Below are 12,190 nucleotides of genomic sequence, written 5' to 3' on the forward strand. Positions count from 1 at the left end.
CACATAGTCCGGGGATAAACAATCTAGATGTAGGTCGCGTCGCGTCAAATCCGCCATTCTGCCAACTGGTTCTGCCTAACCGGCAGATGGCAGAATCCGGCAGAATGTCAAACTACTGGAGATCCGTCAGTATATGAAACAAACTTATTTTTTAGTGCATCGTGCCATAATGATATACTAGATGAGCTTGTCATTGGTTCATCCAGTCACGGTGGGACTGACTGTGAGAGCTGATCGTGCTATTTTGTCGGGTTCACTATAACATTACTTGCGAGCTACCAACACATCTTAACTAGCAGGTCAATCGGTTGTGGTGGATACTTGACAGGACCCCCATCCTGTATAACTTTCGCACGCTCGGTGATTCCCGAACATGTAAACTGTACGCTCTGTGCGAAACACAACTGTTAAATATTGTGAGCCGCGGACACAAGTTGCTGGGTTACAACAGCACAGGATACGGTTTTGTTCACTTCTTCTGTTAAGAAGTATCCATCGTTTGCAGATAATCGCGGACGATGTCTCGATTTGTTCGTGCATCTAAGTATCGGTGAGTACATGCCCAAGATTGCAGCACACTGATTGGTGATCGCACCTCCCACAGCCATGTCTTCGGACAGACAGCAAAGAAAGAACATGGATACGACAATGTGAAGCTCTCCGGCAGCGCTTGGGACACGAATCTTGTCTCTGCCTCTGGGGTGACCACTTTCCCTCTTCACGTCCGTCTTTCGCTGACATACCGCCTAGCGATATATCAGCGTTAATTGGAACGCATCTGGAGGTGGCGCATTTGCAATACTTCCCCTTCCCTCCCCTTTTGCACCTGTCCCAAATTTCCCGCACAAGCTTCCTGATGTTATTCCCCTCGCGCGCAGTCACACTGCCCCCGTCCTCGACACCGATTGGTCCCCACATAACGACTCTATCGTCGCCTCTGGCGGTGAAGATGGGAAGGTCATGATATGGAAGGTCGAGTCTTCCGCTTTTGAAGATTGGGGCCAGGATCATTGGGTACCAGAAGACTTTGACCCTGTCGCCCGGATTGATGCATCACCGCGCAAGATCGGCCAGGTTCTCTTCCACCCCACCGCATCTAACGTCCTCGCCAGTGCGTCAAGCGAACACACAGTCAAGCTTTGGGATCTTGCTGATACCGATCGCCCACGCTCTGTTCTTACCGGACACAGCGATACCATTCAGTGTCTCGCCTTCAACCCTACCGGCACACTCATAGCGACGACCTGTAGAGACAAAAAACTTCGTTTATTCGATCCTCGTACTGGAGGCGAAGCTGTTCGCGTCACTGAGGCGCATGGCGGTATCAAAGGTGCTCGTGTCGTGTGGATGGGTGATCTTGACAAGATTGCGACTACCGGTTTTAGCAAGATGAGTGACCGTCAAGTCTCCATCTGGGAAGCTGGAGGTCTTGGAAATATCAAGACAACGACTATTGATCAGTCTGCTGGTGTTGTTATGCCTTTCTGGAGCGACAATGGCATTCTTTTCCTGGGTGAGTGCCTCGTATGTGCTTAGGACTCGTCTTTTCTCATATAGTTGCGTCTAGCTGGCAAAGGGTAGGGCGGTATTAAATGTATTTTTTCCTGGTTAATCTAAGTCCAACAGCGATGGAAATATCCGGTATTACGAGTACGAGAGTGACTCGCTATTCCCGCTAGCAGAGCATAAATCTCCAGATCCCCAGCGGGGAATCTGTTTCCTACCTCGTCGTGCACTTAACGTGTCGGATTGCGAGATTGCTCGTGCGTACAAGGTGTCAGGCTCATCTGTGGAGCCCATCGCTTTCATTGTGCCTCGCAAAGTAAGTATTCCTTACAACACTTGCGATAGAGTCACTGACAGTATCACCAGGCGGATTCATTCCAATCCGACATTTACCCAGCTGCGGCCTCGTCAGAGCCTTCTCTCTCTGCAAGCGAGTTCTTTGCTGGAAAGACTGCCGCATTGAAGCTTGTTAGTCTTGAGAATGGCGTTGTGTTCAATGGCGCACAATCGACACCCACGCCCTCGGCGCCTGCGCCGACACCTGCGCCCGCACCCACTGCGTTCAGTGCACCTCCGCCTGTCACTAAAGCTGTTACGATGCCTACACAAGTGCCACAAACACCGGTTCTATTAAGATCTGAGTCGGCACCGGTGCCTCGACCCGCCTCGCCCGTCTCAGAATCTCCGGCTACCTTCACTCCCCCAACGCGAGTTGATGAAGTACGTTCTCTTATTGTTGACCTTGAATTTCGATGCTCAAGCCAAGTGTAGGGCAAGACTGTGTTAGAAGCTGAAGTCGATCGGCTCAATAGTGAGCTCCGTGCAGCACGAGAGAAAATTCGCAACATGGAGTTGCAGGTCGAGGGCCTGAAAGCGAATGCAAGGAAGGCAGCTCAGGCTTTGACAGGGTTGTGAGACTCCTGTTGCGGGTGTAAAGTAAAATGGCACCTAATGAGACTAGAGGTGCTTTTGGTGTAGATTGATGATCGTGTACTTAGTCATTATATCTTGTATAGCCTGCGTTCCGGTGGACATTGGATTCTTTTATCTGCTGCACACCCCTACTTCCTGAGAAGGGCAAGAGACGAAGCAACACGCCAGTACAGGCGGAGCGAGCTGATCGACTCCACGGGCGGAGTTTCGTTGGCCATTCCCCTAGGCCTGCGCGGCGACACCATGGCTGGGTACCGTGTGAAGTTTACATAATGCACCGCCAATATTGAGTCCCTTGCTGTAGTAGCTGTACTAACTACGTATACGATAAGTAACCTGCCGTATTATGTCCTGACGCGGCCGTATAGCTTTGACATAATTGATGCTGCCACCCGCTTCGTCGATAGGAAAAAGGCTGATAGGTCGTAAGTCATGCCATACATTTCCAATGGACTAGACATACTGAATTATACTTAAAGAAGTGAGGGCATCACAATAACTGGTAGAAGTCCAGTTGAGTGCATTCATTGAATATACATAACGCTCGCTCAATTGAATCATTAAAATTGTTCTCTTATTCACTTCCGAGTCCAGCGCTCAAGTAACAATACACTCTATATCTGGACCCAACACCGCTCCAGGCCACTTCACCTCACGACGTGACAGTGAATGGGCATAGGCATACAATGCTATTGTGTCAGATATCGTCCAGTTGGCCGTAAGCAAACCAAAAGGTACTGCGGCGAACAATCTGAGTTGGAAATTAAACTCCATCTCAGTGCTCAGCACCAAGGTTGATACGTGATACCCGGCGAGGACTGCTTGCCACGCTTGTTTCCTCATCCTGTATACTCATACCTCAACATCATAGATTTATCATGAAGCGAACATCAAAATGCGATGCTACACACTGAAGAATCTAGCATATAGCAATCTCACAGTCACTCTGCATCAGTTGATGATCATTTGTCGATAATCAACTTGATCGCCAATCTAAACACAGCACTTTCAAGCTAATAATAGTGACAAAGACGCATATGATGCCACACCACGACGCAAGGAAAATTCCGCGTTTTCGACTTATATGTAAGTCATTCCAGCCGTTCATTTCCATTTCCATCTCCCCATCCATCATTCACTCATCGAATTCCCCATTGCACATTCATGTCACAAACGGAAGACAATGTCATTGGTCTCCGGTGGAACGACAGTATATCTGGTTCGTCAGCCCCTTTAACTACTTTGTGAATGCACCATCGTGCTGAATATCAATTTAGTGGCGCTCTTTACAGTGATGCTCTATGAGTACGGTTAGTAGCCCTCGTGAACCTTGCACTACTGCTGAGTGAAATATTATCCAGTTCTTCTTTTTGACAAGGAGGTAATATAAGACTTTCTTGTTGTCGGCCGAGTACTCATGTCGTAATTTCATCGGCGCAGCTTAAGTATGTCTGGGTCAGTGTTCTACCCCATACTATTCATGCAATGATACCAGCCCGGAGATTAACCGAATCTCCAGAAACGACCTTGGTCACTGATGTCATTCCTGTACCTTGTTGTGAGTTCGCCCTGCTACAATACTTGATCGTCTATGCATATGTACCATCTCTTGCTATGCTAGGTCCGATATCTTGGTCTCTCCCTTGCAATGTACGTCGTGGTGACTTGTGTCCTTCACGTTGCAAACTAACATTGACACTAGAACTTGGGGTTGTTGTATGTATTGCTATGCCGTTCGAGCCATCCTTTGCTGACTAGCGCTAGGGGGAGGATTGTTTTATATAGCTCAAACAGTGAGTCCATCAATGCTCTCCATCTTTAGAGTATTCTAAGTTGAACCGTCTTTAAGCCGTACGTCACATCAAACTTGTTTCACAGCAAAGTCTCAACCGTTGTTGACCTCTTTCATCTAGCTGCAAGTATATTTCATGTTTTTAAACTTAACTGCAATTTCCTCATTATGTAATAGGCTACAACATTCTTGTTGCACTGGAATGGGGTGGGTCTGTGTACTTTTGCTTCGCAGAAGGTAAGTTATGTAGTCAGTAACTCATAGTGTATACCGATTTTTCATCCGCAGCCATTCTCATCTGGCGCCTATACGCAATAAGCAAGCGATCGAAGCTCCTACTTTATGTTGTATTAGGGACATTCCTGCCTATCGTCGCCCTCTTGATAGGCACAGATGTCTATTTGTATAGTCGACCTCACGCGTTCTCAGGTGAATTTTCGCTCAGATCAGATTATCTGTAAGCTGACGTTGTGTCGTTACAAAGTCCAAGAATTGATTACTCCGACCGTTAAGTACTGTACCTTTTCCTTCAACATTGGGCCTATGACTGCGATCTTTCTGGCCATCCCCATCGTGTGCTATGATATCTTCCTAGTTGTTCTCGCGGTTGTTATTCTCGCAAGACACGCCAAAGGACAGAGGGAATACAACATGCGACCCAATGCCTATATGGTAATGATCGTCCGATATCATACCATGTACTTTGTCCTGTAGGTTCCTTTTCGTCTAGTGGGTTCCGAAAGTGCTAATTTAATTCTCCTCTAGGAATTTGACAAACCAAATTTTAATGGTGATATTATGGGCCCACATTCCAGTACGATATTCCAAAGATGGTGCATATATCAGCTAACATGTACACTCGTAGACCGCGGGGATGGATCTCTCAGAGTTTTTCAGTGATACGATGCCATTTATTCTCGCGCCCCGTCTTATTATCAGCATTTGGGACACGCACGCAGAGGACGACTGCTTGCTTGTCAGTACGACGTTCGAGGATTGTGTGTGTTTGACTTCGCCGCCAAGATTCGAGCAGCACGAGATGGTCTCTGACATCCCATTAACTTTGCACCCTGGGGCGTCTTACGAGTGTGTACACCACGAGCAATGTTGAAGAGTAGGGTGCGTGAAATGAAACTCTGTGGGAATGTAATATCGTGTGCTTATAAGTGGTCAAACCAGCAGGGCGGCCTCATTTGCTGCTGTGGGAGCTGCTGCTGCAGAGGTTTGGGCTTTTGTTTGGTGTTGTCAGATGCCTTCCGCGTCTATTTATGCAGTTGCTACATGAGTTGATCTTGTGTTGTCGGTCTGTACATCATGAGCGTGATCCATTCGTGTCCATCCTTTCTTAATTGCCATGTATAATGGATCAAATATGTACGTGTCTCATCAATCCCATCACATTTCTCTCTCTTTGGGCTATTGTATTTATTAGGTCTCAATATGATTCGCGTGCCCTCCATCCTCCGATGACAGAAGATTGTCTTCACGCATGTATTCATGATCTGGTTTTCATGATCTGGTTTTTTCCGTATCGTTCCGATGCATTAAAGATATCTAGGATTTAATTCCACTGGATTCTGCCGCACTTTGGTGCCTTCTCGTGGCTAACTTAAGTTTAAAATCACAGCTTGCGACAGCTTCAAACTCTTCTGTCAATGCGATGCCACTATTCGTGCATTGTGCAGGGTAGTAATGCCTGCCTGCATTAATCCTAAACACAAAGTCGCGACGCCACGAAATAATTCTTACTCGAACAGATGCAGCACAGGTATGCATAATTCACCGATGACAACGTTCCTTCCATAATATGTCCATCTATACAAGCATTATGACTCATTCCAGGTCGACCAAACGTTGATGAAGTTTTTTGTGGGCACGAGTCAAGGCTGCATGTTGCCTGTCATGGTTAGTCCATCGATGACCCTGCTGTGGCGCTTTCGGCGGCAAATCGGAGCCTTAATTGAATTTCCGGACGGATAATTCTGACCATTCAATGCCCTTGTCTAGTATGTTCCGGTGTCTAATGTTATAATGGGGCCCTTGCTGATCTTTCTGTTTTGCTCAGCCTGATTTCTGCTCCCTTAAAGGGTACGCGACCATGTTCTATCAAGATAATTAAACTATCTAAGCGCTTGTACATTGCAGACGCCTGCAAGGCGCTTTTGGTCCTTATCGAGACCTCATTACACGTTCTCTAGGCTGTTAAGGCACTCTTACTACCCACAGAACAAGAGGAACACGTTGGCTGTGACATATACGAGTAATGAGGGACCTGGCCAAGATGTAACAGCCACTTTCGTCGGTCACGAATCTCGGAGTGATACTTGTTCATTCCTAGCTAACTATCAATATCAATATGAGGACTTTGATTAGACCCTCACAGCCCTCGAGACTCAGGAAAAACCCTATGCCTTCTATAAGTATGGTGAATCGGTCTCGATTAGCCGCCCCCCAATCACTTCAGATCACCCATTCGATTTACAGTCTCATGTCGGAACAGGAAATCGTCACTGGTCTCCGCTGGAATAACTATCTATCTGGTTCGTCAGTTTCACCGATGTGTAAGCGAAGCATCATGTTAAAACTTCGATTTCAGTGCCTGTTATTACCTTGATGTCCTATGAGTACTGTTAGTAACCTTTGTGAACCTCGTACGGCTACTGAACGACATATTATTCAGTTCTTTTGTTGGGAAAGGAGGTAATCAAGGTCTTCTCTTCTGTCGGTTGATGCTTATAATTATTATGATCGGCGTAGGTTAGATATGTCTGGGTCAGTCTAACCTCATATCTGCACAATCACATCAGCCCGGGGATTGACTGAACCTCCAGAAACGACCGTGGTCACTGATGTCATGCTTGTACCTCGTTGTAAGTTTTGTTCTGTCAATGAAGTTTATTTTATTTTATTGGCTACGCTAGGTTCGATATTTCGGTCTTTTCCTGTCACTGTACGTCGTCTTGATTTCTTGCATATGTATATTGACATTCGTGTTAGGCTTTGTGGCTTTTGTATGTAGCCCTCAGCCTCCCAGAGCTATCATCAACTGACTGACTCTAAGGGGGAGGATTGTTGTATATTCCCGAATCAGTCAGTGCACCGATACTTTCTGTTGAAAGCGTTTAAAGCTAACAAACATTCTAGCCGTAAGTCCCAAATTTGTCTTGAAGAAAAGTCTCAATAGCCGTTGTCCACTTTTATAGCTGCAAGTATATCGTTTTCAACCCAAAGTACCTTCGTTCACCACTCAATTGAAATAGGCTACGGTCTCGTCGTTCTGATTGAATGGGGATTTTCAGTGTATTTTTGCTTTGCGGAAGGTAAGTCGTATATTCTCGCATCTCGCTACACATTTCAATCTTGTATCCTCAGCCATCCTCATCTGGCGTCTTTATGCCATATGCAACCAATCCAAGCTCCTACTCTATGTTCTAGTGATATTGTTCTTGCCCATCATCGCCCTCTCAATTGGGATGGACATCTATCTATACAGTCGACGTAGCGCGTTCTCGGGTAATTTTTTTTTACTGAAATCGAGTTGTCTGCAAGCTCACCAGTGCCCTCATTGCATAGTGGTAGAAATCATAACTCCGAATGTCAAGTACTGCACCCTTTCCTTCAACATAGGACCTATGCCTGCGATCTATACCTCCATTCCTATTGTGTGCTATGATATCTTACTAGTTGTTCTCGCGGCTGCCATCCTCGCGAGGCATCTAAAGGAACGGAGGGGAGTCCGAATGAGGGCTAATTCATCTATGGTCATGATCGTTCGGTATCACATCCTGTACTTTGCTCTGTAAGTCCCCCCTCATCTAGTGGGTTGTGAATGCATTCATAGATTCCATCCAGGAATTTGACAAACCAAATATTATTGGTGGTATTGTGGGCTCATATTCCGGTATGAGATTCTGAATGATTATACAGACGGTCCAGCTAAACATATGCACTCCTAGACCCCGGCGATGAGTATCTCAGAATTCTTCAACGATACCGCGCCATTTATTCTCGCACCCCGTCTCATTATCAGTATTTGGGATACCCATGCCCATGATAACTGCGTAGAAGTCAGTACAACGTTTGAAGATTGTGTATGTTGGACTTCTCCGCTGAGGTTCGAACAGCACGAGATGGACTCCGTTGAGGTATGATCATGGCATGTTCGGGCTGGTTCCTCGGTATGAAGAGTGAGGCAAATTTATGAATCGATAATTAAGTTACGGTTCTGTGTAGCACCTGATGATAGTGATAGTGTAGTAGTTAGGTAGTGTAATCTATAATGTCTATAAACCGAATCACTGAACACGTGTATATACCTACAGAGTATTTTGCAGTTCCCCACTGCAAACATGATATCACAGATCCTGTCGAGAACCGATAACATCCATCATCGCTGACGATATGCTACCAACTTGTTTGCACAATGCTTAAAACAGAGTGTCAGAAATTCCTAATCTAGCTTTCAATGCATTACAAAGCATTGAAATTTTTAAATACAAACTGCTGCTTGAAATAGATTTTAATGATAGAGTGCGCCTTGTAATGGGCATTGCAACCGTCATTGCAATGCCAATTGTAATGGTAATTGAAATAGGTTTAAATCAATATTAGTCATTGTAATGGACTGTTTGTACAGCAATTGGTCGTAATGATGCCCCCATGTCACCACTTCTTGGAATACTGGACCTTATCTTACAAGCCCCTTTTTCTATCTTTATTAGGTCCTGTTATGTTATATTAGTTAGTTTACTATCTTATCTGGTTTGTGTTAATGCTTACCTTGTCTATTATATAGTCTGTACTTGGCAGGTTTCGAATGCTTGACGTGTAGTAGTTATTAGCTTAAGCTTAAGGTCACATGATACTTAGGACTTACTGCGACAAAACCATTAGGCTAAAGGGTCTTTTTATGTAAGGTAACTTGATTGTATTTGAACCATCATTTTTGGCTAATACCTAAGGCAATAGCAAGTAGCATAGACTAATAAGATTGGGTGCGCATGAAAGGCAAATCAAAGATGTAACATTACAAATGAATGAAATGAAAAAAGACTAGTATATCTACTAATAGTATCCTAAGCAGCACGAGCACTGCATCGAACACCTGTAGCTGCAGGCTTCTTTGCCCTAGCCCTTCCTCTCCCTCTCCCTCGAGCTGGTGGCTGTTCCACATCTGCATCCTGTGCTACAACTGTATTAGTAGCTGCTGGAACTGCCGCATCACCCTGAACAGTAGCTCAGAAAGTAGCACTGAGAGTGGAGGTGGTACTAAGTGACGAAATAGTGCTGAGAGTGGTGGGAGGCTGTGCCACCTCGACAGTGTTGGAATGAAAGGCAGTGGTACTCTGGACTGCGGAAGACGTTGGAGTAGGTTCAGATATATCTGACTCGGTGTCGCTATCAATATCGAGTGCGTTCATTGCACGAATGACTTCGCTGGAGTGATCTTCTTGAGTGGCTGCAGGAGTAGAAGATTTAGCAGAGCCAAAAACTGCTCGGTCGATGTTTTGCACAATGGTCTGGATGCGGCGGCTGTCCTACTTGGTGAGCAAGAGTTTCTTGTAGTGAAAGAAAAGGTCCTTGTAGTTGATGCCGGAGGACTTTCCTGTGCCTGACTTCTGAAATTCAGTATCGGGTGATAGCAAAAAGATTGCCTGTAATAGTATCGACTGAGTGAGAACATTCGACATAGCATAGATGACTTACAATGACAGCAGCCCACGCAATAGATCCTGGTGTAATGTGTTCAAGGTTCCACTTTCGGGCATTGGTCTTTGGTCCACCAGTGGTCTCTTGATGAAGCGAAGTAACACCGCGAAGTGCGGCCTTCAGAATCTATTCAGAGATATATCAATGTCACAAATTGAACGAAAAAAAACACATACCTTAGCCAAAAGTTCTCAGTTTCCGAACACAGTCTTCAAGGTAGGGTCCTCTTGCATTCCAAGGAACAGGACCGGTGGAAATGTCTTGTACTTTGGATTTGTTGCTGACACTCCAAGCATTTTCTGTATGTCTGCGACGTCGGCTCTGCGGTACTGGGTATTGCTGAAGTATACTCCCAGAAGGTCAAATATACTGCCCGCAACACTACATAGTTTGTTGATTTCTGATGAGCGAGCCTCGGAGATGGACTTCATTACCTGGAGGATGATTGTTAGTTCAACAGTTAGTAGCAAAACATGTAATACGTACGAGATCGCTGAAATACGAGCTTTCCATAACACTGTGTAAGCAACTAGGGAAGTGTTGATATAGCTTGTCCAAAAACGCCGATTCCTGGGTCATTGCTGTCAAGTATTGGTCTCGGCTGTTGAATGGTGTTGGGTTCTCGGGACGTTGCATGCTGAAAAGGTCGGTGTTGGGGAACATTTCAACAGTCATACCGTATTTACGAGCATAGAGTGTGATTGTTTGTTCGTGGGCCAGGAGTTTGTCGGGAGCTTCTGTGCGACGTTTGCATTTAGGCTTCTCGGCAACGAGAACCTTGTTCTCCTCGTGAAGAGTGCAATTTTCCTCAACGAGCTTCTGAACCTGGATTTGCAGCGCCTTGAGTGCCTAGAGTGAGAGGAGAGTTAGATAGGTAAATCAAGTAGTTTAACATCTAAAACTTACATCCATGAAGTCTCCCTTCGAGGCGTTTGGCCCCGGAATTGCAACAGATTCAACATTGGACTCTGCATCCCATTCACCATCTGAGTCAGACGTGTTTTGAGAGAAATGAGACATGATGCTAACTAGATGCAAGGAGATGAGAAAACAGTCAGCATGACAGCGCAGTATATAAGGTAAATCATCATGCCTCATGCTTGATGCAGCCAAAGTTGTAGCAATGTATCAGCAGCACCAAGAAAAAACATGCCTACTCTTTGACTATCAATTACAAAGGAAAGCGTGATAGCCTGGAAGTGACCTTTGATACAACAAATGAAATCAGCACTGCAAAGTAATAATCAGTGTGTCATGTCTAAATCATAGGCTGGGATATTACGTCTTGAGCTCCTTGTTGATGGGATATGCACCAGGATCTAGTACAAGAGTAGGATAGCCTGCCACGATGCTCAGAATGGAGTAGGCGAGACATTGTTTGAGTGGGCTCACCTGAAGCAGAAGATCTGTACATGCTGCAGCCAGTACAAGATTGCCAAGAGCCTCGTGGAGCCAGCCATCGGATCAGAACAAATGCAGTGCCGGCTCTTCAAGAAGGTCAGTCTGAATCACCAACAAGGCAACTCACCTTGAGATCCTTGACTTCCTCAGAATCATTTTTGTCATCTTCATCATTGACATCGACAACCACGTCGTCTCCACTCCTCTTCCTCAAGCCAGCGCATCACTTTCGCTTCCAATACACCCTCAACCCTCCATTCACGTGTGCCCTCCACCCAGGTGAGCCCATCAACAACAGTTGACAAGGAAACAGCACAGCGCACAAGTCAGCTCCATCTCTTGCTCGTCTCCCCACGCAAACTCTCCCTGTGGGAGTGACCATCCTCTTTGTCATCTTCATCTTCGATGATCCCATCAGTTAGCTGACTGCCTTCTTCCATATCCAGAATCTCCACCTCCACCCGCCTTTCTTCTCCACTCTTCCAGTATCCACGCTCAAAGACTTTGCGACCAATCTACTCCATCCCACGAAGGCACCAGTCCTCGGAGAGAGGCGGGGCACAACCACTTGTCAGCATTGCCCACCGCTCACCGCCAGTAGCTGGGATATCCAATCCCTGCGCAGCAAAGATATTGCGGGGAATGGTGGCAAAAAAGCGGGCAAGATCATGCCAAGGTATTGAACGTTCCATTATAGAAAGTGTCTCTGTGTGTTTTGTGATGGTAGCCAAGAAGGTGAGTAGGACTGTGAGATAAGGATTGAGAGTTGAGCAAGAAAAATGTGTGGCTTTTCACGTCGGATTGCGGAGAACGAATGAGAGCATTGAAAATGCAAGTTCCAACGCTAGT

The 12,190-nt window shown here is 45.8% G+C and overlaps 4 protein-coding genes across 4 annotated transcripts; 3 read left to right on the plus strand and 1 right to left on the minus strand.

Annotated features, from left to right (window-relative positions):
• Positions 1-518: 518 nt before the first annotated feature.
• EDB93DRAFT_1291026 (uncharacterized protein) lies at positions 519-2,752 on the plus strand (the record flags this gene model as incomplete). Its single annotated transcript, XM_041454555.1, has 7 exons — positions 519-550; positions 605-701; positions 751-1,513; positions 1,568-1,577; positions 1,627-1,822; positions 1,873-2,226; positions 2,278-2,752. 7 exons carry the CDS (start codon positions 519-521, stop codon positions 2,419-2,421), a joined length of 1,596 nt encoding a protein of 531 aa, XP_041306223.1. The 3' UTR covers positions 2,422-2,752.
• A 1,389-nt stretch (positions 2,753-4,141) lies between these two features.
• On the plus strand, positions 4,142-5,350 carry EDB93DRAFT_1154665 (uncharacterized protein). Its single transcript, XM_041449831.1, has 6 exons — positions 4,142-4,232; positions 4,289-4,354; positions 4,409-4,468; positions 4,520-4,941; positions 4,997-5,045; positions 5,097-5,350. The coding sequence occupies exons 4-6, from the start codon at positions 4,625-4,627 to the stop codon at positions 5,340-5,342; spliced, it is 612 nt and encodes a 203-aa protein (XP_041306224.1). The 5' UTR covers positions 4,142-4,232; positions 4,289-4,354; positions 4,409-4,468; positions 4,520-4,624; the 3' UTR covers positions 5,343-5,350.
• A 1,369-nt stretch (positions 5,351-6,719) lies between these two features.
• EDB93DRAFT_1105106 (uncharacterized protein) lies at positions 6,720-8,488 on the plus strand (the record flags this gene model as incomplete). The annotated part of the gene is made up of 13 exons (XM_041447474.1): positions 6,720-6,771; positions 6,912-6,931; positions 6,989-7,003; positions 7,063-7,101; positions 7,153-7,181; positions 7,229-7,242; positions 7,351-7,377; positions 7,492-7,551; positions 7,604-7,744; positions 7,805-8,030; positions 8,084-8,132; positions 8,188-8,322; positions 8,465-8,488. 13 exons carry the CDS (start codon positions 6,720-6,722, stop codon positions 8,486-8,488), a joined length of 831 nt encoding a protein of 276 aa, XP_041306225.1.
• Positions 8,489-9,468: 980 nt separating this feature from the next.
• Positions 9,469-10,960, minus strand: EDB93DRAFT_1251821 (uncharacterized protein; the record flags this gene model as incomplete). The annotated part of the gene is made up of 5 exons (XM_041453206.1): positions 9,469-9,768; positions 9,938-10,066; positions 10,147-10,374; positions 10,427-10,789; positions 10,847-10,960. The coding sequence occupies 5 exons, from the start codon at positions 10,958-10,960 to the stop codon at positions 9,469-9,471; spliced, it is 1,134 nt and encodes a 377-aa protein (XP_041306226.1).
• Positions 10,961-12,190: the final 1,230 nt, after the last annotated feature.

The sequence above is a fragment of the Suillus bovinus genome (assembly GCF_016758785.1).
Source record: "Suillus bovinus strain UH-Sbo-P2 chromosome Unknown EDB93scaffold_40, whole genome shotgun sequence".
Lineage (NCBI taxonomy): Eukaryota > Fungi > Basidiomycota > Agaricomycetes > Boletales > Suillaceae > Suillus > Suillus bovinus.